Here is a 25,186-nt window from a genome sequence, read left to right on the forward strand (position 1 = left end):
GGCTGCCCGACTTATTGCGGATACCTGGGGCTCCATGGACAATTGAGAGTCCAAAATGACCCCCAGGCTGCGGACCTGGTCCTTTAGGGGCAATCTCACCCCATTAAACACCAGGTCAAAGTTTCCCAACCTTCCCTTATCCCCCACCAGTAACACCTCGGTCTTGTCGGGGTTCAGCTTCAGCCTGTTCTCTCTCATCCATCCACTTACGGACTCCAGGCAATTGGACAAGGTTTCCACAGCCAACTCTGGTGAGGATTTAAACGAGAGATAGAGCTGCGTGTCATCCGCATACTGGTGACACTGCAGCCCAAAACTCCTGATGATAGCTCCCAGCGGTTTCATATAAATGTTGAATAGCATGGGGGCGAGGATAGAGCCCTGTGGCACACCACAATTAAGGGTCCAAGGGTCTGAAACCTCATCCCCCAACGCTACTCGTTGATATCTGTTGGAGAGATAGGAACGGAACCACCGTAAAACAGTGCCTCCCATTCCCAATCCCTCCAAGCGATTTAACAGGATACTGTGGTCAACGGTATTGAAAGCCGCTGAGAGATCCAGGAGGACGAGGAAAGTATGTTCGCCCCTATCTAACGCCCTCCTCATATCATCCACCAGAGCGACCAAGGCTGTTTCAGTTCCGTGTCCAGTCCTGAAGCCCGATTGGAAAGGATCTAAATAATCTGCTTCCTCCAAGTGTGTCTGTAACTGTTTAGCCACCACACGCTCAATCACCTTGCCCAAGAATGGTAAATTGGAGACTGGGCGAAAGTTGTTTAAATCTTGGGGGTCCAAGGAGGGCTTTTTCAAAATAGGTCTTATCATTGCCTCCTTGAGGGCTAATGGCATTGCACCCTCCTCCAAGGATGCATTTACCATTGCCCTGATCCCTTTGCCCAGTCTCTCTTTACAGCTTACAATGAGCCATGAAGGGCAAGGATCAAGCAAGCAAGTGGTTGGTTTTACAGTAGAGAGCACCTTGTCCACGTCATCAGAGAGAAGAAGCTGAAAGGAGGCAACAATTATGACGTTTGCCAGACCATTTTGTCCAGTGGCATTTCATGTTAATGTTGGGCTGAGCCTGAGAGGAAATGAGAGGGAGGTCTCTTCTGTGTAATGTTTAATGTTTAAAAACACTATATTAGAAGCTCAACTGGAGTGCATACCGCAGATCAGAAAAGGTACTGCCAGGGCCAAGAAGATGCCAGCATGGTTAACGAGCAAAGTCAAGGAAGCTCTTAGAGGCAAAAGGTCTTCCTTCAGAAAATGGAAGTCTTGTCTGAATGAAGAAAATAAAAAAGAACACAAACTCTGGCAAAAGAAATGCAAGAAGACAATAAGGGATGCTAAAAAAGAATTTGAGGAGCACATTGCTAAGAACATAAAAACCAACAACAAAAAATTCTATAAATACATTCAAAGCAGGAGACCATCTAGGGAGACAATTGGACCCTTGGATGATAAGGGAGTCAAAGGTGTACTAAAGAACGATAAGGAGATTGCAGAGAAGCTAAATGAATTCTTTGCATCTGTCTTCACAGTGGAAGATATAGGGCAGATCCCTGAACCGGAACTAACATTTGCAGGAAGGGATTCTGAGGAACTGAGACAAATAGTGGTAACGAGAGAGGAAGTTCTAGGCTTAATGGACAATATAAAAACTGACAAATCACCGGGCCCGGATGGCGTCCACCCGAGAGTTCTCAAAGAACTCAAATGTGAAATTGCTGATCTGCTAACTAAAATATGTAACTTGTCCCTCGGGTCCTCCTCTGTGCCTGAGGACTGGAAAGTGGCAAATGTAACGCCAATATTTAAAAAGGGATCCAGGGGGGATCCCGGAAATTACAGGCCAGTTAGCTTAACTTCTGTCCCTGGAAAACTGGTAGAAAGTATTATTAAAGCTAGATTAACTAAGCACATAGAAGAACAAGCCTTGCTGAAGCAGAGCCAGCATGGCTTCTGCAAGGGAAAGTCCTGAGTGAATGGGCGGAAAAATGGCAAATGCAATTGAATATAAACAAGTGTAAAATTATGCACATTGGAGCAAAAAATCTTAATTTCACATATATGCTCATGGGGTCTGAAGTGGCGGTGACCGACCAGGAGAGAGACCTCGGGGTTGTAGTGGACAGCATGATTAAAATGTCGACCCAGTGTGCGGCAGCTGTGAAAAAGGCAAATTCCATGCTAGGGATAATTAGGAAAGGTATTGAAAATAAAACAGCCGATATCATAATGCCATTGTATAAATCTATGGTGCAGCCGCATTTGGAATACTGTGTACAGTTCTGGTCGCCTCATCTCAAAAAGGATATTACAGAGTTGGAAAAGGTTCAGAAGAGGGCAACCAGAATGATCAAGGGGATGGAGCGACTCCCTTATGAGGAAAGGTTGCAGCATTTGGGACTTTTTAGTTTAGAGAAAAGGCAGGTCAGAGGAGACATGATAGAAGTGTATAAAATTATGCATGGCATTGAGAAAGTGGATAGAGAAAAGTTCTTTTCCCTCTCATAATACTAGAACTCGTGGACATTCAAAGAAGCTGAATGTTGGAAGATTCAGGACAGACAAAAGGAAGTACTTCTTTACTCAGCGCATAGTTAAACTATGGAATTTGCTCCCACAAGATGCAGTAATGGCCACCAGCTTGGATGGCTTTAAAAGAAGATTAGACCAATTCATGGAGGACAGGGCTATCAATGGCTACTAGCCGTGATGGCTGTGCTCTGCTACCCTAGTCAGAGGCAGCATGCTTCTGAAAACCAGTTGCCGGAAGCCTCAGGAGGGGAGAGTGTTCTTGCACTCGGTCCTGCTTGCGGGCTTCCCCCAGGCCCCTGGTTGGCCACTGTGAGAACAGGATGCTGGACTAGATGGGCCACTGGCCTGATCCAGCAGGCTCTCCTTATGTTCTTAATGTACATGGTGCTCTAAAGTCAGCTCAGCAGAGATGCTGCACTGGGACACAATAGACTCTCTGCTGGCAACTGGTGAGGTCTTATTCTCATGGGGATTAACCTATCTTCCCACCCTGTCCCCCCGGAAGGAAGAATAAATAAACGGTGTTCAAAAATGCTAATAAAACTTGTCCTCTTTTTTTGGAAATGAAATTCACTATGACCGCAAACAACCTATTTTGCTTTATTTCTAGGCAGAAGTTGCTGTTTTTGTTTGTTTGTTAAGCACCTAACATTTTCTAAGCAATGTACAAACATTTCAGTTTATTTATTTATTTTATTTAGTTTTTATTTATATCCCACCCTTCCTCCCAGCAAAAGCCCAGGTTGGCAAACAAAAGCACTAAGAACACGTTAAAACTTCATAAAAACAGACTTTAAAATACATTAAAACAAAACATATTTAAAAACATTTTTTTAAAAAGCTTTCAAAACATATATTTTTTAAAAAGGTTCAAACAAGTTGGTGCCCTCATGTGAATAACCCCTAGAAGACAGGACACAAAAGGTGGTCAGTGGAGAGGAAAGCACTTGAGCGCCAGGCACCAGTTCTGAGAGTTATATGACTTGACTAGACACAGTTCAGGGAGAGGAGGACCCAAATGGCAACGGATCTCTTTGCGGAGGCCTTGGAGTGGGCCTCACTAGCTCCTCTCTCTCTCCTTGCTGCAGCCAGATGGAATGGCAGATCCAACGTTGTGCTTTTGGACAGGTTCAGCTGCATAGCATACGCTCTCACAGAGCAAAGGCTGTAGCTCAGGGGCAGAGCATCAGCTTTGCAGGCAGAGGATCCCAGGTTCAGCCCCTGATGGCATCTCCAGGGAGGGCTAGGAATGTCCCCAGTCTGAAACCCTGGAGACGCACTGCCTGTCAGTGTAGGCTACACTGAGCTACATGGACCAACGGTCTGACTTGGTGTCAGCTTTTTGGAGGCTTCTTGGAGGCAGCTTCTTTCTATGTGTTTTAGCCAGGTAGTGTTCCTAGCTCACTTTCCCTCCTCCATCTTTGCCAGGGACACAGTCAGCTCTAACCAATTAATCCACCGTTAATTGCTCACATACACCACCTGTGTCATCTTCATTGTTGGCCAATGAGATCCAAAGGAGAGGGGCCACAGAGTTCAGCTCCATCTTTTGGGATAGAAAGTTTGCCCCACTGTGGGGAGAACTACTTGAATGTGCTATATTGCTACCAAAATTTCTACAAAATTTCTACAGAAATTTCCCTCTTGATAGCTCCTTTAGACCAGGGGATGGGGAGTGTTTGTGTGGGCACATCCCACTGCTTGGGGGGCCGTTCTATCCATCTCTCCTTGGGAAAACTGCCATGGACTTTAGAGAAAGGACTTTCGGGCACAGGATGTGGAGGCTTTGTTGCTTTCCATTCCCAAAAGGCCACTCTATTGCTCCTTACATTGCTCATGACTGTTGCCAGTTCCTGACCAAAGTGGCCACTGCACTGAGGTGCCATGGCAGGTGTCATGTTCCAGGTGACAGGCTTCATCCTGAGCATCTTGTTGCACCTGTGTGGTGCAGATTCTGGAATTTATGGAGATTATTAATGAAAGGGAAAGGAATGAATTAAACAAAATGAAATTTAACAGGGATAAGTGCGTCCCCTCTTTCAGAGTGGAGCCAAACCGGCCCCATGATTTTCCAAGGAGCTGGTGGTGATGAAACGTGTCAGACGGGGACTAGAGCAACATTGGCGGAAGACTCGGAGTGAAGCTGATCGATCTCGGGCTAGAGCCTATTTGAAGGCCTACTCCGAGGCAGTACGGGCTAAGAAGAAATCTTTCTTCTCGGCCTCCATTGCGTCTGCTGGGAGCCGTCCAGTGGAACTGTTTCGAGTGGTTAGGGGGCTTTTAAATTCCAGCCCCCGTGAGGGTAATTCTGACCACTCAGCAGACCACTGTCAAGAATTTGCACGGCACTTTGCGGACAAAGTTGCTCAGATCCGCTCTGACTTGGACGCTAAAATTGATACAGTCTCTGAGGATGTAACTTTGGCGCCTGTTTGTCCAATTAAAATGGATTCTTTTCAACTTGTTTTGCCCGAGGATGTGGACAAAATCCTTGGAGCGGCACGTGCCACCATTTGTGTACTGGACCCTTGCCCTTCCTGGCTCATTAGAAGTACCAGAGGGGGACTGGTCGATTGGGTCAGGGGAGTAGTCAATGCCTCTCTACAACAAGGCAGAATTCCATCATGCTTAAAGGAGGCAGTTATAAGACCACTGCTGAAAAAGCCCTCCCTGGATCCCTCTTTACTACGTAACTACCGGCCAGTCTCCAATATTCCATTTTTAAGCAAGATAATAGAGCGTGTGGTGGTCGCCCAACTCCAGAGATTCCTGGATGATACGAATTATCTGGATCCATTTCAATCTGGTTTCAGGCCTGGCTATGGGACAGAGACAGCTTTGGTTGCCTTGGTGGATGACCTATGCAGAGAACTGGACAGGGGGAGTGTGTCTCTGTTGGTTCTACTGGACCTCTCAGCGGCTTTCGATACCATCGATCATGGTATCCTTCTGGGCCGCCTTGCCGAGATGGGACTTGGGGGCACTGTGTTACAGTGGCTCCAGTCCTTCCTGGAGGACCGAACCCAGAAGGTGGTACTGGGGGACTCCTGCTCGACCCCCTGGCCATTGACCTATGGGGTCCCTCAGGGTTCAGTTCTGTCCCCCATGTTATTTAACATCTACATGAAACCGCTGGGAGAGGTTGTACGGGGTTTTGGGGTTCGGTGCCATCAGTATGCTGATGACACTCAACTCTATTTCTCTTTTCCACCTGAAGCCAAGGAAGCCGTACAGGTCCTAAATCAGTGTCTGGCATCAGTGATGGACTGGATGAGGGCAAACAAGTTGAGATTAAATCCTGATAAAACAGAGGTACTCCTGGTCAGTCGGAGAGCAGATCAGGGAATAGGGATTCAACCGGTGCTGGATGGGGTCGCACTTCCCCTGAAGTCTCAGGTTCGCAGTTTCGGTGTACTCCTGGACTCAGCTTTGAATTTGGAGGCCCAGATTACTGCTGTATCCAGGAGCGCCTTTGCCCAATTAAAACTGGTGTGCCAGCTGCGCCCGTTCCTGGAGCTACCTGATCTGACTAGGGTGATGCATGCCTTGGTTACATCCCGCTTAGACTACTGTAACGGGCTCTACGTGGGGCTGTCTTTGAAGACTGTTCGGAAACTTAAATTGGTACAAAGAGCTGCAGCCAGAGTGCTAACCGGGGCTGGTTACAGGGACCATACAACCCCCCTGTTACAACAGCTCCACTGGCTGCCAATTTGTTTCCAGTCACAATTCAAAGTGCTGGTTTTGACCTACAAAGCCCTATGCGGCTCAGGTCCAGGGTATTTGACAGATCGTATCTCCCTACATGAATCTGTCCTGGATTTGAGATCTTCAGGTGAGGCCCTTCTTGTGCTCCCCACACCTTCGCAAGTACATATGACACGAACACGAGATAGGGCCTTTTCGGTGGCCGCCCCTAGATTGTGGAACTCCCTTCCTAGTGAGGTGCAATTAGCTTCCTCCTTGCCATCCTTCCGGCGACAAGTAAAGACTGTTTTATTTCAAAGGGCATTTGGGATAGAGAACAACCAGGATTAAGTGTCATAGGATTGGTGACTATATTATATGATTTTATTATTTTAAATATTTTTAATATTTTATTATTTTAAATTGTCCGCTATTTTTAATGTATGTTTTATGGTTTTAATTTTTCTCATAGTTTAATTCTTTTTTAATTGTATACTTCTGTATGTTTTAATCGTATTGTTTTTAGTTGTAAGCCGCTCTGAGTCCTATTGGAAAAAGGGTGGGGTAGAAATAAAGTTTATTATTATTATTATAAAGTTCTACACCTAGAAAAAAGAAACCAAATGCACAGTTATAAGATGGGGGATGCTTGGCTCAGCAGTACTACATGCAAGAAGGATCTTGGAATTGTTGTTGATCACAAGCTGAATATGAGCCAACAGTGTGGTGTGGCTGCAAAAAAGGCAAATGCTGTTTTAGGTTGCATTAACAGCAGTATAGTTTACAAATCACATGAAGTACTAGTTCCTTTCTATTTGGCACTGGTTAGGCCTCCTTTTGAGTACTGCGTCCTGTTCTGGTCACCGCACTTTAAGAAGGATGCAGACACACTGGAACAGGTTTAGAGGACGGCAACAAGGATGATCAGGGGACTGGCAACAAAGCCCTATGAGGAGAAACGGAAAGAACTGGATATGTTTAGCTTTGAGAAGAGAAAACTGAGGGGAGCTATGATAGCACTCTTCAAGAACTTGAAAGGTTGCCACACAGAGGAGGGCCGGGATCTCTTCTCAGTCGTGCCAGAGTGCAGGACACGGAATAATGGGCTCAAGTTGCAGGGAGCCAGATTTTGACTGAAGATCAAGAAAAACATCCTAACTGTTAGAGAGTTACGACAATGGAGCCCATTACCTGGAGAGGTAGTGGGCTCTCCGACACTGGAGGCATTCAAGAGGCAGCTGGACAGCCATCTGTTGGGGATGCTTCAGGTTAGATTCCTGTACCGAGCAGGAGGTTGTACTCGATGTCCTCTTATAGGCTTCTTCCAACTCTACGATTCTATGTAGGGCTCCTACTGGGGGAAAGGGCGGGATATAAATTTAATTAATTAATAAAATTAATATGTTTCTATGATTTGGTGAATGAGGGAGGAGGAATCACCTCCCTTGGGATTTCATCTTGGGATTTTCTAATTCCTACCACCACCACATCTGATCCGCAGCCATTGAAAGCAAGGCGGTCCACCTCCATGGCTAGCCTAGGTTAGTTTTGCTCTGGTCTGGATCTGTCCTCATGGTTCTGCTGTCTTCCCCTGTGGACAGCAGCAACCACAACAGCTGCAGGAGTTATTTCAGCAGGCCAAATAATGCACACTGAACATGGTTTAAAATATGGAACTGAAGAGTGACTGGGTGTGGATGAAAACACATGTGGACTGGACCTGACTGTTGACTATTAATAAGTGTGCCCATCCCACCGAGGCACTCCAAGGCTGGGGACTACCTCAGAATCACATGGGCCTCTGGCTCTCTCCTGCCTTTCCCTGTGCAGATGTTGGTACCTCCTACTACGCTGTGGCTGTTGTGAGAGCCAATTCCAACTTGACCATCAACAGCTTGGGGGGGGGCAAGACATGCCACACTGGCATCAACAGAACCGTTGGCTGGAATGTCCCGGTTGGCTTCCTTCTTGACAGTGGCCGGATGGCAGTGATGGGCTGCGAGATTGCCAGAGGTAAGGCCTGTCTGCACCATAATCTGTCCTGATCAGTTAGTTAGCAGAGGGTGGACTGAATACATTCTGCACCCCCAAATTCCCAGCTCCTGAATAACTCAGAGTCAAACTCTGCTGCTCGGAGCAGTTGTACAAGTGTTTACATACTTATTTAATATTTTGGATTACACTAAACCGTCAAGGGGTAACACAGAAAAACCCCACATGTCCACCCAAAGAAGGCCTTTATGTGCAGATTTCTAACATGTTCTCTGCATTAGTAAACTCTAGAGCCTTGCTTTGCAAAAGAGAAAATTCTCCAGATCACAGCCTTGCTCCTCTGTGTGTGTGTGTATGTTGTGGGGGTGGAGGCATCACACAGAATCCGTGGAGCCTTCAGCGTTCAAGATCCTGATGTCCTCAGTTGCACAAATGTAGAAGAGGCTGCACAGCGGATTCTCGCTCCCCAAGATTTGCTTTGAGGTCAGCGTGGAACTCAATTCTCTATGGAAACGGGTTTAGTGTGGACTCAGGGCTGTAAGGCTGCGATGAGCTGCCTGTGAGACCCTCAGATGTGTCTCAGATGTGCCAGGACCTTGCGGCTAGTGGGAGGGGTGTGCCTCATTAAGGGGGGAGAGGGTGACTCCTCCTTGTTTTGGGGGGAGCCCAGCAAAGCTGCTGCTTGAGCTATTTTCTCACTTGAGGGTAGCAGGAACGATGGAGGGCCTCTCTGGGGCTTGGACTCCAGCCACTCAGCCTCCCCTTCTCTTCCAGCGGTTGGCAACTACTTCAGCGCAAGCTGTGTCCCTGGAGCCAGTGGGGATGGCTACCCAGCATCCCTCTGTGAGCTCTGTAAAGGAGGTGTCGACGGCCGGGGCAAATGTGAGCCGAGTTCCAAAGAGGAATACTATGATTACATGGGTGCCTTCAGGTATCTGGCAGGGGACTAAAGACAGCGGGTGCCTCATTTCCTTGGAAATATTTGCTATAGCTGGCTGTGAATGCTAGGCCTTCCTTCCTGCTGCAGGTGGTCCCAGAGGGCGTGGGCTGGGTATTGCTCTGGGGTGATGCCGAAGGACAGGCCCTGCCCGGGTGGGAGGCTGGCTGCACGTAGGGGAACGGCCACAACTCCAAGGCGGAGAGCCTGCTTTGCTTGTAGAAGGCCCCACATTCTATCTGAAGCGGTGGAGAGCTATTGTCGCCCCTGAAGTGTGAGGCCCAGATGTGTTGGATTGCAACTCCCATCATCCCTGGCTCTTGGCTCTTGGCTCTGCTGGCTGGGCTGATGCGAACTGCAGCCCAAAAGTACTGGAGGCATCAGATGGGGGGAGGGTGGGCAGTACTGAGTCAGATGGGCCAGTGGCGGCTTCCCTGTGTCCATCACTTTGTGACTGAGGGCTTGGGAGACGCGTTGCTTCTAATGACACTGAAAAAGGAGGGATGGAGGGAGGTGGCTGCCCTTGGCTAGCAAGCTGCTTCCAGAACGGAGCTCTTGCACCACAGCTGCTCTGGTGTGTGTCTGGCTTCTTTCCCCCTCCTCTGTTTAGGGCTGGATGTAGCCATAGTGGGTGGGAAGAGACATCGGGCTCTTTTGGGAAGGGGGTTCAGCTGCAAGGTCAGCCTGCTGCAGGGGCCTCGCTCCAAGCCCCCTGGAAGCAGCGAAGGCGAAGTATCCCCCCTTGCTGTGGCTTCTCCAGGCGTCCCTTGCAGGAGGGTGGCAGTTGCCAGGCAGCTTGACTCTTCTCTGGCTTCCTGCAGGTGTCTGGTGGAGGGGGCCGGCGAGGTGGCCTTTGTGAAGCACTCCACAGTAGCCGAAGCCACAGGCGGTAAGTGAGCCTCCGCAGTGCTGGGCATGTGGAAGGCAGAGCGTATCGGTCCTGGTCCAAAGGGAAACAGGCGCTCTTCAGGGAGGGTGCTTAACACATCTGGCAAGTTGTGCTTTGCTAGGAATGTGGGCCTAGGGGTGTTAAATTCTCCATTAAACAACATTGGATGAAAAAGGGGGGACTGTCTGTTGAATGTGGGGCTTATCTCCTCTGCTTCATCGCGAAAACATCTCTTAGGTGAGAGGGGAAGACTAAATTAGGTCATGAAGCAGGGCTAAAATCAAAAAAGTAATATGAATGGTGTAAAACAAGCAAACAAAAAATACTAAACATTCTACAGTTATCTGTATGACTGTATTTTAAAAGAAATCTATAACTTATTTCTGATTCCTCTAAATTGGGTTTGGGGTTTGCTGTTTTTTTCGCACCTGAGAAAAGAGGGAGTTGATCAGCCTCCTGGCCCTTGGCCTGAGTCTGCTCTGATTTTGATTTCAGGCCAGGCTCCTCCCTTCTGGGTCCAGCAGCTCCAGGCAGATGACTTCCAGCTCCTCTGCCGGGACGGCAACAAGGCAGCGGTCACGGAGTGGAGGACCTGCCACCTGGCCCGTGTCCCTGCACATGCCGTGGTGGCCAGAGAGGACACGGATGGGAGCCTGGTCTTCCAGTTGCTGAGCCAGGGGCAGGTGGGTTTCCTGGCCTCTGCTGTTTCCGTTCCTGGGCTCCATTTCATCTGCTGGCCCAAGTGGAAATGGGAGGCAGTCCACACCAGGCCCACAGAAAGAGGCGGTCTGATGTCACTCAAATCCAGGCAAACCCGTTGGGCCCTTCAGTTACCAGCAGTTCATCTGGTAGAGTTTTTCAGCCACGGCAGCTGCAGAAAACAGAAGTGAGACGTCAAGTATGCCATTAAGAGCAGTGCTTCTCTTGCAGGCTTGCTTGGGTCCTGTAGAATTTTTTTCTTGAAGGGCATGTGTGTTTTAACTGCTACCATGCGGGCACAATTTTTTGTGATGAGATTTACCTCCTAAATCTCTGCCCAACATCTACTTTTTCTGCTAGGGCTCCTGTGCCTTCAACAACTGCATGACAGGCAGAAATTAAGAGATATCGAGGGAGTTTTTCCAGCTTAACCTCTTTCAGACTTTTGTGGACACACCATTCAGCCCTAGCAGTGCTGTGCTGTGACGTCCCCCCTTTAGCTACTCAGCAGAGATCAAAGGGAAGACAGGCTGCTAAAGTGGTCCTGGTCTGGCACAGATACATCGCTCTTCTCCTGGCTCCTCTCATTCAGAGGCCCACCCATTTTGCCAGGTCCTCCTCAGACTTTGCTAGCTATTGCAGACCTTAGGAATACTGTAGTGTTAAGAAGTTTGCCTAATAGAGACTTGCTTTTTTGTCATTGTTACAGCAAAGGTTTAATGCGGAAGGCTCCGATTTCCAGATGTTTAGCTCTTCAGCCTATGATGGGAAGAATCTTCTCTTCAAAGACTCTACCACAGAGCTGGTTCCCATTATGGAACAGACTTACCAGGCCTGGCTGGGGGAGGAATATCTGCATGCCATGCGAGGCTTGGACTGTGACCCTACAAGTATGGGGCATTGTGGGGATTGCCTCCATAAGAAAGAAATGTGGCTGCTTTATCCATAGAATCAGCCCCTAACATAGTGGGAGAGCCACTAGGAGTCGCAGTGGGAGATAAAGAGCCAAGAGGCGCTTGGCAAAGGGGTGGGGCAGTTCAGCTATCCAGTGCATCTGTTGTAGGGATGGAATGATGTGTCACTTTCAGTTCTCTCACTGCTCATTTCTCTAGTCGTAAATTCAGTTCGCTTTTCTGCAGCAATTTGCAATTTCTTTAAAAAAAACAGCTCATGAAAATTCTTCAGCATTTTAGTGCAAATGCCACCCAATAGATACGGTTTTGTATGTAGTTTTGACTAATGTACACATTTTTGCAAGCAATGTTATTTTAATGAATATATTCATTTTGTGCACGCTTTCCCCTAATATATTCATTTTTGTAAACATTGCTTGGTTGGAGAACTGCTTCACAAAATGTGTATAAGTGCAAAATTTGTATAAGTGCAAATTGTGAAGGGTGGCTATGTTTTGGGGGTTGGACTGGATGGCCTTATAGGCCCCTTCCAACTCTACTATTCTATGATTCTATGACTGTGTCTAATTACCTTACCTGAAGAAGAATATTGTAGGAAAAGATTCAGGGAAGGGCAACTGGAATTATCAAGGGGCTGGAACAACTCTCTTTTGAGGAAAGGTCACAACATTTGGGGCTTTTTAGTATATAGAAAAGAGGAAACATGAATAAAATTATGCATGGTGTGGAGAAAGTAAACAGGGAGATGTTTCCCCCCCTCTCTCATCTGGAACCAAGAGCTATCCAATGGAACTGCATGTTGGATGGTTCAGGACAGACGAAAGAAAGTACTCACACAGCACATAGTTGAGCTACGGAATTCACTCCCAAAAGATCTAGTGATGGCCACCAATTTGGATGGCTTTAAAAGAGGATTAGACAAATTCATGGAGAAGGAAACCAGGGGTGTTAGCCACCTGCCTCAGTTGTTGAAGGCAGGATGCCTCTGGATACCAGTTCCTCCGAATTGCCAGTGGAGAGAGAGCTGTTGGTTCCCATTGGGGCATCCGATGGGCCACTGTGAGAAGAGGATGCTGGTCTAGATGGGTCCCCTTTGGCCTGATCCAGCAGTTAAGCTCTTCTTAGGACATCATCAAAGATGGCAGGCAGAAAATGAGGTGGAATCCAAAGGGGACAGAAGACAACATTGGCAACTTAGTTAAAAACATTTGTATGGAAGAAGTGGAATTATGTAAAAGGCAGACACCAGGGACTTTAACTAAAGTGTGGGGAGGCGAAAGAAGCGGTGGCAGAAAGTGTAACAGCCCCATGCACATCTGGCCATATGAGCTGCAAGCCTGATTGCTTCTTCATACACATATTATACCAACTGGCTGCTTGTCCATCTCACCTGCAGTTCTGTTTCCAGCACCTACAGTCATCCAAGCACTTCTGACCACACATTCTGCTATCGTTAACTGGTGTGTGTGTGTGTCTCCAGCTGCTCTGTTCCCCATTTCCTATCATCCCTGCCCGCTGGCCATGCTGGCTGGGTCTGATGTGAGTTGGAGTGTGAGAACATCTGTAGGGCTCCCACAGGTTGTCCATAATGGCTGTTTATCATTCATCCTGAGAAAAGTATGATAGCCTTGTGGCATATGCAGATTTACTTCAACCCCTTTCCTAATAATCCCTAACAGCGAATTTCCCCTTTTCCACTCTTGACATGCACTAAGTTTGTTTTCAGTGGCCTTTCCACAATGACCCCCCCCCGCAGATCTCAGTCTTGGGTACTCTTATCAATGGTTCTCAAAGGTAAAAGGTGGGGTACCACAGGGCTTGGTCCTGGGCTCAATGTTGTTTAACATTTTTATTAATGTCTTAGATGAGGAGGTGCAGGAATGATTATCAAATTTGCAGATGATACAAAATTGGGAGGGATAGCTAATACCTTGGAAGACAGAAGCAAAATTCAAAGTGATCTTGATATGCTGGTGCATTGGGCTGAATACAACAGGATGAAATTTAACAGGGATAAGTGCAAAGTTCTACACCTAAGAAAAAGAAACCAAAGGCACAGTTATAAGATGGGACATACTTAGCTCAGCAATACTACATGCGAGAAGGATCTTGGGATTGATGTTGATTACAAGCTTAATATGAGCCAACAGTGTGATGTGGCTGCAAAAAAGGCAAATGCTATTTAGACTGCATTAACAGAAGTATAGTTTCCAAATCATGTGAAGTATTCGTTCCTCTCTATTCAGCACTGATTAGGCCTCATCTTGAGTACTGTGTCCAGTTCTGGGCACCACACTTTAAGAAGGATGCAGACAAACTGGGTTCAGAGGAGGGCAACAAGGATGATCAGAGGACTGGAAACAAAGTCCTGTGAGGAGAGACTGAAAGAACTGGGCATGTTTAGCCTGGAGATGAGAAGACTGAGGGGAGATAAGATCATAGAATCATAGAACAGCACATTCTAGAATAGAATGATAGCAGCATTCTTCAAGTACTTGAAAGGTTGTCACATAGAGGAGGGCCAGGATCTCAATCATCCCAGAGTGCAGGACACGGAATAATGGGCTCAAGTTGCAGGAAGCCAGATTTCGACTGGACATCAGGAAAAACTTCCTAACTGTTAGAGCCATACGACAATGGAACCAATTACCTAGAGAGGTAGTGGGCTCTCTGACAATGGAGGCATTCAAGAGGCATGTGGACAACCATCTGTCAGGAATGCTTTGATTTGGATTTCTACATTGAGCAGGGGGTTGGACTTGATGGCCTTATATGTCCCTTCCGTCTCTACTATTGTATGATTCTATGACTCTGACCCTGATCAGGCATCTTCAGTGTACCTGTGTAGTTGGGATCTGTTGCCCTACCATGAATCATAGAATAGTAGAGTTGGAAGGGGCCTATAAGGCCATCGGGTCCAACCCCCTGCTCAATGCAGGAATCCAAATCAAAGCATTCCCAACAGATGGCTGTCCACCTGCCTCTTGAATGTCTTCAGTGTTGGAGAGCCCACTACCTCTCTAGGTCATTGGTTCCATTGTCATATGGCTCTAACAGAGTTTTTCCTGATGTCCAGTCGAAATCTGGCTTCCTGCAACTTGAGCCCATTATTCCGTGTCCTGCACTCTGGGACAATCGAGAAGAGGTCCCGGCCCTCCTCTATGTGACAACCTTCCATGTACTTGAAGAGTGCTATCATATATCCCCTCAGTCTTCTGTTCTGCAGGCTAAACATGCCCAGTTCTTCCAGTCTCTCCTCATAGGGCTTTGTTTCCAGTCCCCTGATCATCTTTGTTGCCCTCCTCTGAACCCGTTCCAGTTTGTCTGCATCCTTCTTGAAGTGCGGAAACCAGAACTGGACGCAGTATTCAAGATGAGGCCTAACCAGTGCTGAATAGAGGGGAAGTGGTACTTCACACAATTTGGAAACTATACTTCTGTTAATGCAGCCTAATATGCACTTTTCGCTTCCTTAAATTTGAAATTCACCTGCCAGGAACAATGGCCAGGTCCTCGAGGATTGCATTGGGTTTTGCTGTGGAAGCCCTGCAGGGTGACAGGCAAGGCAAGGCAATGGTATGTGCTCAGGGTGTGTTCAGGTGGGGTGTGGACTGAGGAAGAGCTTAGCTGAAGGCTTCCACCCCAAAAGAAGCTCTAACGTGTTCTCTGTTCTGATGCAGGGTTGCCTCCTTTTCTGCGCTGGTGTGTTTTGTCTACTGAGGAGATCTGGAAATGCAGTGCAATGGCCAAGGCCTTTAAGGGCAAGAACCTGAAGCCAGAAATCCAGTGTGTCTCAGCAGAGAGTCCAGAGCAGTGCATGAAGGGGATCCAGGTGTGACACTGGTTGTGCTTGAAAGGGTGCAACAGCCGATGTCTGGAGACAGTTTGCATGCTGCTGCCCTCTGTTAGCCACAGGCTGTTCAGGCACCAGTGGCAGCCTTGGCCTGAAATATGTAGCTGTAAGGGGGAGAAATCTGGGGCTGGTTCTCCCTGCTATGTTTCCAGGGTACTGTCAAGCAGACAGACAAGCAGGCATTTGGAGTATGCTGAATTAGGGCACCCGACACTTACAAGCTGCATCAGGTGTGGGTGGATGAGTTACATTTTTATATTTAAAATATTTTTATTCTGCTTTCCAGACAAACTCACAACACTCAAAAAGAGCGAGAGCCCCTGCCCTCAGACTTACAAGCTAAGAAAAGACAAGTCACATGAGGGGGAAGTGAGAGGAGGAAATTGATTTGATGGGGAAGGGCTGTCATTCAGTGACAGAGCCCCTGATTTGCATGCAAAAGGCCCCAGGTAGGGCTGGGGGACACCTTTGTCTGAAGCCCTGCAAAGCCACTGCCAGTCAGTGTAGACAATGCTGAACTAGATGGCCCAATAGTTTCACTTGGCATATGGCAAATTCCTATGATAATACCAGAAAGAACGTGATGACTTCATATCCAGTTAAGAACATAAGGAGAGCCTGCTGGATCAGGCCGGGGGCCCATCTAGTCCAGCATCCTGTTCCCACTGTGGCCAACCAGGTGCCAGTTGAGGGCAGGCTCTCTTCCCTTTCTGGTTATCTTGGTTACACAGAGGTACTGCAACTGATTCGGCAGTCCTGGTCCTCCCCTTGATGATGGATGATGGATAGAGCCCAAGTGCTCACCCCCTTCTGCTCTGCGGTTCCAAGGCGATAGGCCGTGGGAGCCCAGGGTTTGTTCTGGCGGTGGTGAGGAAGCAAGCTCTTTGCACCTGCTCCGTCATTGAGCTGGTTACTCCCCATCCAAACAGGAGCCCTGTGCACCAGCAGGGTTGGCATCAGCCACTGAAGCACTAATCATCTGTGCCAGATGGGACCTTTCTTGTACCAGTTCATCATCTGTTGGGGGCAGGTACCATTTGGACACACAGTCTCACAACCACAACTCTCCCCAGTTACAAAGCTGTTTTCAGAGCGTCGTCTGCATTGGCTCCCTCTTTACCAGGATTCTCAGAGCTCCTTGAGAAAGCCATGCTGGCTGTTTGCTTTGGGGCTGCTGGTAGTTATTTTGAATCAATAAAACAATCTTAAAAACTCAAAAAACTGCAACTAGTAAAAGCAATAAAATCTATCTGATAAAAACAACATATAAAACTCAGAACAGCAGCTTCAGGCGGTCTGGGCACTGGGGAACAGTCAAGGTGAGCATTTGGAAGTTGGGAGGCCACCACAGAGAAGGCCCCTTTCCCAGCAGTGGGCTCGCAGGGAAGGGGCTCTGATTATTATCTTCACATTCGGGCAAGGTTGTGTGGGCACAGACATCCTTTGTCAGACAGCCATGCCAGGATGGGTCAGTGGGAAGGATGTACCTCATGCATCCGAGAGGATGACTGAGGCTGCTGGAGAGAGTCAGCTGGTGTTTTCCTTTCAATGCCAGCCTACCAGGGGAAAGGCGGTGGGTACCCCCTGCCCACATCTTGGGCAATGAAACACCCAACCACAGGAGGCCTTACACACACTGGCTCCTTGTTGGCAGCTGGCTGGCCATCTCCTTCAGGGTCTGGTCTGGCTCTTGTGTATTCATCTCATTCTGTCACCTGGGAGCGAGACACGAGAGACAGACTGGTGCAGACGATGGGACAGCCAGGCACCTCTTTATGCACCACTGAAACTTCCACAGCACAAGGGCACTGTGAATGTAATTAAGCCATGGAAATGTACTTAGCCTCAGAGAAGCAAAAACATCAGACAGCCATGCCAGGATGGGTCAGTGGGAAGGATGTACCTCATGCATCCGAGAGGATGACTGAGGCTGCTGGAGAGAGTCAGCTGGTGTTTTCCTTTCAATGCCAGCCTACCAGGGGAAAGGCGGTGGGTACCCCCTGCCCACATCTTGGGCAATGAAACACCCAACCACAGGAGGCCTTACACACACTGGCTCCTTGTTGGCAGCTGGCTGGCCATCTCCTTCAGGGTCTGGTCTGGCTCTTGTGTATTCATCTCATTCTGTCACCTGGGAGCGAGACACGAGAGACAGACTGGTGCAGACGATGGGACAGCCAGGCACCTCTGACTTCCCCCTTCCACATGACTCAGCTATGGCTTCAAAGGATGTTTTCAAACCTCACCCACGTTTCCATTTCTTTTCAGAAAAGAGACATTGATGTTGTGTCTCTGGCTGGAGAGGATATTTACATGGCAGGGGAAACATACGGCTTGGCTCCTGCTGCTGGGGAACATTATGCAGGTAAGGAGGCCAGGAACACTGGCCTCTTGTGTCTGAACGGCTCTGCGGGTGGCTGGCTCAGCGGTGCCCACAACGCTGCAGAAATAGAGCAACTGCCCCTATGAGCCCCACAGAGCAGAGGCAATGACATTCCCTGAGGACGTTTCAAGGCCTCCAGCGAAGGACTTCCAATGTGCAGACATGCACAGGACAACATCCAGCCGGTCCTTTGGGGAAGGGTTGTAGCTCAGTGGGAGAGCATCTGCTTTGCATGCCGAAGACAGCAGCTCCAGGGAGGACTGGGAGACACTGCGCCCGGAACCCTGGAAGGTCGCTGCCAGTCAGTGTAGACAATACTGACCTAGATGGACCACTTGGTCTGGCCCACTACAAGGCTATGATTCCTGTTCCTGTTCAGTCACCCTGTTACTCTCTTGAATCAAAACAGCAGAGAGTCTTGTTGCACCTTAAATACTCACTGTTGTGGCACAAGCTTTCTTTCACCAACTGCAGTCCATTTCATCAGATGCAATAAATGCGTTAGTCTTCCAAGGAACCGGAAGATTAATGGGATCTTTTTTTCATTTGCCTTTTTTCCCTGGCATAACTCTGAGGAGGCCTCTATGGGGCTTGTCAGCTCTTGGGGCCTGCCCCGCTTTGTCCTCTCCCCCAAGATCAGTTGTGGGCAACCTTTCGGACTCCCAAGTCCCATCAGCCCTAGCCACAGGTTGCCCACCCCCTAATCTATGTCATTCTCTTTTTTTTTTTTTTTTTTTTTCTGTTTTAGGCAAAATTTAATAGATTTTTGTGGGCCCTAAAAATTTCATTTTTTTCTCATGTGAGAAAAAAATTTTTTTTTTTTTTACAATAATTTTTATTCAGATTTTCATAAAACATACAAAACAAAACCATAAAACATTCAAAGACAAAAAACAAAATCAAAAATAGTTAGACAAAAAAAAAAAATAAAAAGTAAAATATTGACTTCCCATTTGTCACAGATCAAATCAGTTATAGGTCTACAATGTATAACAATCCTGTCTCTTAAATCATATTATAAAATCACTTTCCTCCAGTAGTTATCTTACTTAATCATCAAATCTCATAAACATTACTTTATTCTTTCCACAAAAAGTCAAAGAGAGGTTTCAATTCTTTAAGAAATATATCTATCAATTTTTCTCCAGAAAAGCATGTCGATTAATCCATCTCATTAATAATTATAATAATCTTATTGTCATAACCATAGTCAAAATAAACATTTCGATTAATTCATCTCATCAGAATCTGTTAGGTTCAATAATTTCAATAGCCATTATTCTATTATCCCTATTAGTTCCATCTTCCATCTTCCATCTTCAATAGTCTTGTTAAGTCCAGTAATTTCAGTGTCCAATCTTCCATTATCAGTATTCCGTAATAATCTTGCTGTCATAACCATAGAAATATTAACTTCCCATTTGTCACAGATCACATCAGTTATAGGTCTACAATGTATAACAATCCTGTCTAGGTTTCAATTCTTTAAGAAATATATCTATCAATTTTTCTCCAGATAAGCATGTCGATTAATCCATCTCATTAATAATTATAATAATCTTATTGTCATAACCATAGTCAAAATAAACATTTCGATTAATCCATCTCATCAGAATCTGTTAGGTTCAATAATTTCAATAGCCATTATTCTATTATCCCTATTAGTTCCATCTTCCATCTTCCATCTTCAATAGTCTTGTTAACTCCAGTAATTTCAGTGTCCAATCTTCCATTATCAGTATTCCGTAATAATCTTGCTGTCATAACCATAGTCATATAGTAAGAGTCTAATGGGAATTTCCTCTATCCCAAATATTTTCTTGCCATCCATTCTGAATAGGTTGCTGGAATACTGCAGTAAAATCATATCTCTGTTCTTTTTTACAAAATGTACTGGCTCATCTCTTGAAAGTTTTTCCCTTGTCACATGGCTGCAATTAATTCCATAGGTTTTCTCTATATTAGGCTCCATCACATCATTCCAGTCCAGAAGATTGTCCATGCCATTGATAACTTTATCTCTAATATCTTCATTAATTTCTTCAGAGATAACATTGAATTCCAAACAGTAGATTTTATTTCTAAAATCCATAAATTCCAAATCTTTTTCCTGTTCCACGTTTGTTCCAGGCTCCAGGGTCTCCTCTCTCACAGGGACCCCTATTTCTTTAAACTCCTGGATCATTTTGCACAATTCAATTTTCAGCTCCTTACAACCCTGTCGCAGGGTTCGTTTCGTTATCTCAATCTCATCCATTATTTTCTGAAACCTAGTTACTTTCAGATTCTCAGCCACTTTCTTGATTGCCATTTTAAAAGAAAAATATAAGAGAACCACTTCTTATTTCAGCAACAATTGGGTTAATACTCCAAACTTGATGACATCACAGTATAAACAGAGCAGCCAGCCTTATCTCACTATGCTTAGGAAAACAAAATGTAGTTCCCAGGATCGAAACAATTAATGGCGTCGTCAGGAAACAGATTCGTCAAAATAAAATAAACCAAAAAGAGAGTAGTCTCAGACAATATAATATTCTTCAGAATAGAAATCAGGAATAGAAATCTCTCTTCTGTGTATATCTTTAGAATGCAAATCCAGGACAGCTTTTTGCAACAAAAACAGAGATAAGCTGTTAATTAGTGCATAGCAGAGAAGAGTTATAGCTCACCGGAAAGATGTCCAAAGCCGATCAATCTGGCAAATCTCCTTTTACTGCAACAGTTTAAGTCAAGTAAAAAAATATAGAAAGAAGACTTCCGGGAAGGGTGACTTAGCCTGTGCCTGCTTTTGGGACGGGCTCCCGCCGCAAAAGAAGCTTATTCAGATATAAATCAGTCAAAACTTTTTTTTTTTGACTGATGAAACTTCTCCCGGGCAGGGAGAAACGAAGAGATTAACCTCAAAGCCTATTTTTGTTGGGAGGACTAGATTTCATTGATTTATGAGACGAGGTCCAGCCGACAAATAAGGACGGATTTTCAACAAGCTCTATCTGATAAAGCGACACGTTCATCTTTTCTTTAGAGAGAGAACGGACTAACAGGCTAATCTATGTCATTCTCATAGATTTAGGGCAGGGGGGGTGACTTGAAAAATCTCACACTGTACTTTTGAGTCTACAAGGAAGAGGGAGCGTGATAGCCGGTATGGAGAACAAGTCTTATGAGGAAAGGTTGAAGGAACTTGGCATGTTCAGTCTGGTGAAGAGAAGGCTGAGGGGCGACATGATTGCACTCTTTAAGTACCTGAAGGGCTGTCACATAGAGGAGGGTACAGATTTGTTCTCTGCTGCCCCAGAGGGTAGGACTAGGTCTAATGGTTTTAAGTTGCAGGAGCGTAGATTCAGATTGGACATTAGAAGGAACTTCTTGACAGTAAGGGCAGTTTGGCAATGGAACCGACTGCCTAGGGAGGTGGTGGGATCCCCTTCGCTGGATGTCTTCAAGCAGAGGCTGGACAGCTATCTGCGGGAGATGCTCTAGCTGTGGATTTCCTGCTGTGAGCAGGGGGTTGGACTCGATGGCCTACAAGGCCCCTTCCAGCTCTATGATTCTATGATTCATGTAAATTGCTAGCACAGCCCTTTCCTCCTGACCTCAAGTCCACAGGCAACTGTGAAGCTCCCACTCTAAGAAACCAGCCACAAGAAAAACCCAATGAGTTAAGTGGGAGGAATCCTTGCCTCTTTTAATACAAAAACAAGCCCTATGTCTCCATAACGCCCTCTTGTGTTCCTCTGCCTCTCTTTCAAGCCCTTATTACAAGAACCTGGGCTAGGTGTCAGGCATCCCAGCCAGGGCAGGGCTTAGATCAGCCCCTTCCAAGTCCCTGGTTGCTCTAGTGCCAGTTCCTTCTCGTTCTCACTGAAGTACCATCTTTCTTTGCCCCTGCAAGAGAGTGGAGTGCAGTGGAATCAACATTCATTTTTCCTAAGGCCTGTTGTTGTTGTTATGTGCCTTCAAGTCAATTTCGACTTATGGCGACCCTATGAATCAGCGACCTCCAAGAGCATCTGTTGTGAACCACCCTGTTCAGATCTTGTAAGTTCAGGTCTGTGGCTTCCTTTATGGAATCAATTCATCTCTTGTTTGGCCTAAGGCCTAGCCCTTCTTCTTTCTCAGAGAGATCTGACTACAGAGAGGAGGAGAGTGAGCTAGTCCTAGGAATGCCCCCCTGAATTTTCTGAGGGAGGGAACTTAGTGGCAAGCAAAGGGTGCTGTGAAGCAGGGAATGAGGCATGATGTGGCACCTCAAGGTCTCCTCTTATCATTCTCCCTCCCCAGACAAGGACACCGCAAGCACGTATTATGCCGTAGCTGTCGTGAGGAGGGCAGTTGCCGACGCCTTCACCATCTACGAGCTCAAAGGGAAGAAGTCCTGCCACACCGGCTATGGGAGGATGGCTGGATGGAACCTTCCTGTTGGCTTCCTCTTGAGAAAGGGGCTTATGCAGCCTCAGGGCTGCAGCGTTCTCAAAGGTAAGTGTGGGCTCCTGTTAGTGACTTGAGTTTAGCCCTGAGCCTCTGGGCCAGAGAAGTTATCAAGTGGCATGCCCAGGGCTCCGCTGGACACCTAAAAGTGTGTGCATGAGGGGGGAGCCAGAGGTGCAGGAGTGATGGAACCGGCCCCTGCACTTGCCTCCCCGGCCAGCCGCCTTTCTCCCAGCCGTGGCAAATGCCCACCTGCTTTAAAGAGAACTGACTTCAGCGGTCTGCTGCCTTTCTGCTGTCAGTGCTCATGTGTTGAGCGTGCTCTCCGGATGGTGTGCACGGGATCCTCAACCGTGCAAGGTAGGTTAGCTGGAGAGAGCAAGTAGCCCAACACAGGAAGCTGGCTTATACTGAATCAGACCAGTGCTCCATCTAGCTCAGTATTGTCTGCACTGACTGGCAGCTGCTCTCCAGGGTTCAAGCAGGGAGTCCCTCGCAGCCCTCCCTGGGGATGGCTTCGGGGACTGCACCTGGGACCTTCTGCATGCAAAGCCGATGCGCTGCCATGGAGCTGTGCCAGCAAGCCTCCCAGCTGAAGGGGATTTAACTCCAGATAATTCTGGTCCACAGCTTTGCCATTGTGCCACCCTGGCTTATTCACGACCTGGGCTAGGCGAAGGCATCCCAGCCAGGGCAGGGTTTAGACAAGCCCCTGGCTGCTCTGGTGCCAGTTCCTTCTGGTCTCACTGAGCGCAGCAGAGCCTTGCCTGACATCTTCTTCTCTCTTTCCAGCGGCGAGTGCCTTTTTCTCTGCCAGCTGTGCCCCTTCTGCCAAGATAGAGGACTACCCCGCCAACCTCTGTGAGCTCTGCGTGGGCGATGGCAAGGGAAACGGCAAGTGCAGCGCCAGCAGCCAGGAGCTCTATTATGGCTACACTGGAGCCTTCAGGTAATGGGATTCAGAGGTGCAGGAGGAGGGGTGGGGGAGCATTTGGGGGCTCAGAAGCCAGGCGTGCCACATGCTGTCCCCCGGGGGGCTGGCTAATGAAATGCACTGGTGATGCCTGCCCATTTGAGTGGCATTTCTGCTTGCTCACCACCCCTCAGACACTCAGTCCTGCCTGCTCCAGCTCAGCCCTTCCTCCACCCTTTCCTGGTAGGGCTCGTTTTCCGTTCTCCTGGCCCACCGCTGCCTTTGTTGCCCTTCTCTGAACCCCTTTGAAGCTGGTCCATATCCTTAAAATGCAGTGCCCAGAAATGGACGGAGCACGCCCGATGAGGCCTGACTTTCTGCAGAGTAAAGTGGATCTATGAATAGAATGATGGTTCTATTAATCTGTTTAAAGCATTTGTATCCTATTCTTCAACTGAAAAAGGGGGGAACTCCCAGATTGGCTTGTGGATCACTATAAACAAGAAAACAAAAGGAAAATGGATTGGGAGGAAATAAGCAAGCTCAGTTACAAGTTTTCAGGTACAAGTTCTTGTAATGAGCAGCTGGGGTAGAAAAGTTCATGAAGAGGAGGCGCCAAATGCCTCAGGGCTCTGAGCCTCCTCTGCCGCCTGGCTTTGCAGCCGGATGTTGTGGCTCCTGCAAGGTGACAGTTTAGTTTCTTACTATTAATGCAGTCTAAAATTGCATTAGCTTTTTTTTGCAGCCCCATCACACCGCTGACAAAGGCTGCCCCTACTATTAGGCCAACTAAGGCATCTACTTCAGGCGGCAGAGACTGAGAGGCAGCAGGGAATAGTGGTGAGGCGCTGGAGTAGAGCACTGTGTGTCCCATACATGGCCTGCCCTGGGCCTCCTCAGCTAGCCTGCTAACTTCGGGTGCGGTGGAGGAGGATGTCCAGTCACCAAGCCCAAAAAAAATTCAGCTGCCCATCTGGTTGGTTTCTGTACATGGAATTGCGGGGTGGGTGGGGGGATTTTGTCCTTCATCACAGGCAGCAAAATGAGTTGGCCATCCCAGCTATTGACAAGTTCAGAGGAGACATTTTCCTCAATTTAGCAACCTCCAGCCATTGCAGCAGAAATAACAGTTCCTACTTATTTGACCTGTGTGTGTGTGGACATATACAGACCTTCCACATCATTTGGAAGGGTTTTGCACCTGCTGTCACTAGGAATGCAGGATAGCAAGGAAAGACTCTCCAACATAGACAATTCATGTGGTACTAAGGAGGGCTCCCTGTTGAGGCCCAGAAGCTAACACATACAGAGAGAGAGAAACCGTTTCACATGGAGGCCATGACATGGAGATTACATAAGAAGCTGCCTTAGGCAGAGTCGGATCATGCTGCCTGACTCTGACTGGCAGGAGGCAGCATTATTATTGCCGGGTCTCCAGCACAGAGAGAGAGACACATACACACAGAGAGAAAAGCAGTGTGTTTGTGTGCTTACCCCTCCTGCTCCCTGGAATCCTTTGTAGAGATGCTGCTGGAATTTGAACCTGGGATGTTTGTGAACAAGTCCTGAGCTTTATAGTTCAGTGTTTGGGATTGCTTTCGTGGATCTTCTGCAAAGAGGGCTTCCTGCCTCCCTACCTCCCTAAGGAGCTCTTGCTCCTGTTTTCTGTGGTGTCTTTGACTGGTGGTGGTTCTTTCCCACAAGCAAGGGGGATCATTTAGGGTTACACATGCGAATTAAGGAATATGCATGTCTGGACATTCCAGTACTCGGGATCCTTGCTCCATCATGAACATGGGATGGAGCTGGAGCCACAGGGGGCTGATTAATCAATTTGTGAGCTGGAGCCTTGTCACTACAAAGAGGTCAAGCAATTAGCTGAGTTAAAGGAAAGATGCTTCTCTGCAACAGCCTGCCCTGCTGCTCTTCCTGCCACTTTAC

At 47.3% G+C, this 25,186-nt stretch overlaps 1 protein-coding gene across 1 annotated transcript in view; it reads left to right on the forward strand.

Annotated features, from left to right (window-relative positions):
* Positions 1 to 25,186, forward strand: part of LOC133388589 (melanotransferrin-like) — a gene marked incomplete at its 5' end in the record, with an annotated part of 46,476 nt that overhangs the window by 6,955 nt on the left and 14,335 nt on the right. Inside the window, 9 exons of the mRNA XM_061634557.1 lie at positions 8,062 to 8,244; positions 8,998 to 9,154; positions 9,982 to 10,049; positions 10,545 to 10,732; positions 11,458 to 11,638; positions 15,343 to 15,494; positions 17,784 to 17,880; positions 22,186 to 22,380; positions 23,125 to 23,281. Of these exons, the coding sequence (XP_061490541.1) occupies positions 8,062 to 8,244; positions 8,998 to 9,154; positions 9,982 to 10,049; positions 10,545 to 10,732; positions 11,458 to 11,638; positions 15,343 to 15,494; positions 17,784 to 17,880; positions 22,186 to 22,380; positions 23,125 to 23,281 (1,378 nt within the window). The remainder of the gene's footprint in view (positions 1 to 8,061; positions 8,245 to 8,997; positions 9,155 to 9,981; positions 10,050 to 10,544; positions 10,733 to 11,457; positions 11,639 to 15,342; positions 15,495 to 17,783; positions 17,881 to 22,185; positions 22,381 to 23,124; positions 23,282 to 25,186) is intronic.

This window comes from Rhineura floridana, chromosome 7, assembly GCF_030035675.1.
Source record: "Rhineura floridana isolate rRhiFlo1 chromosome 7, rRhiFlo1.hap2, whole genome shotgun sequence".
Classification (NCBI taxonomy): domain Eukaryota; kingdom Metazoa; phylum Chordata; class Lepidosauria; order Squamata; family Rhineuridae; genus Rhineura; species Rhineura floridana.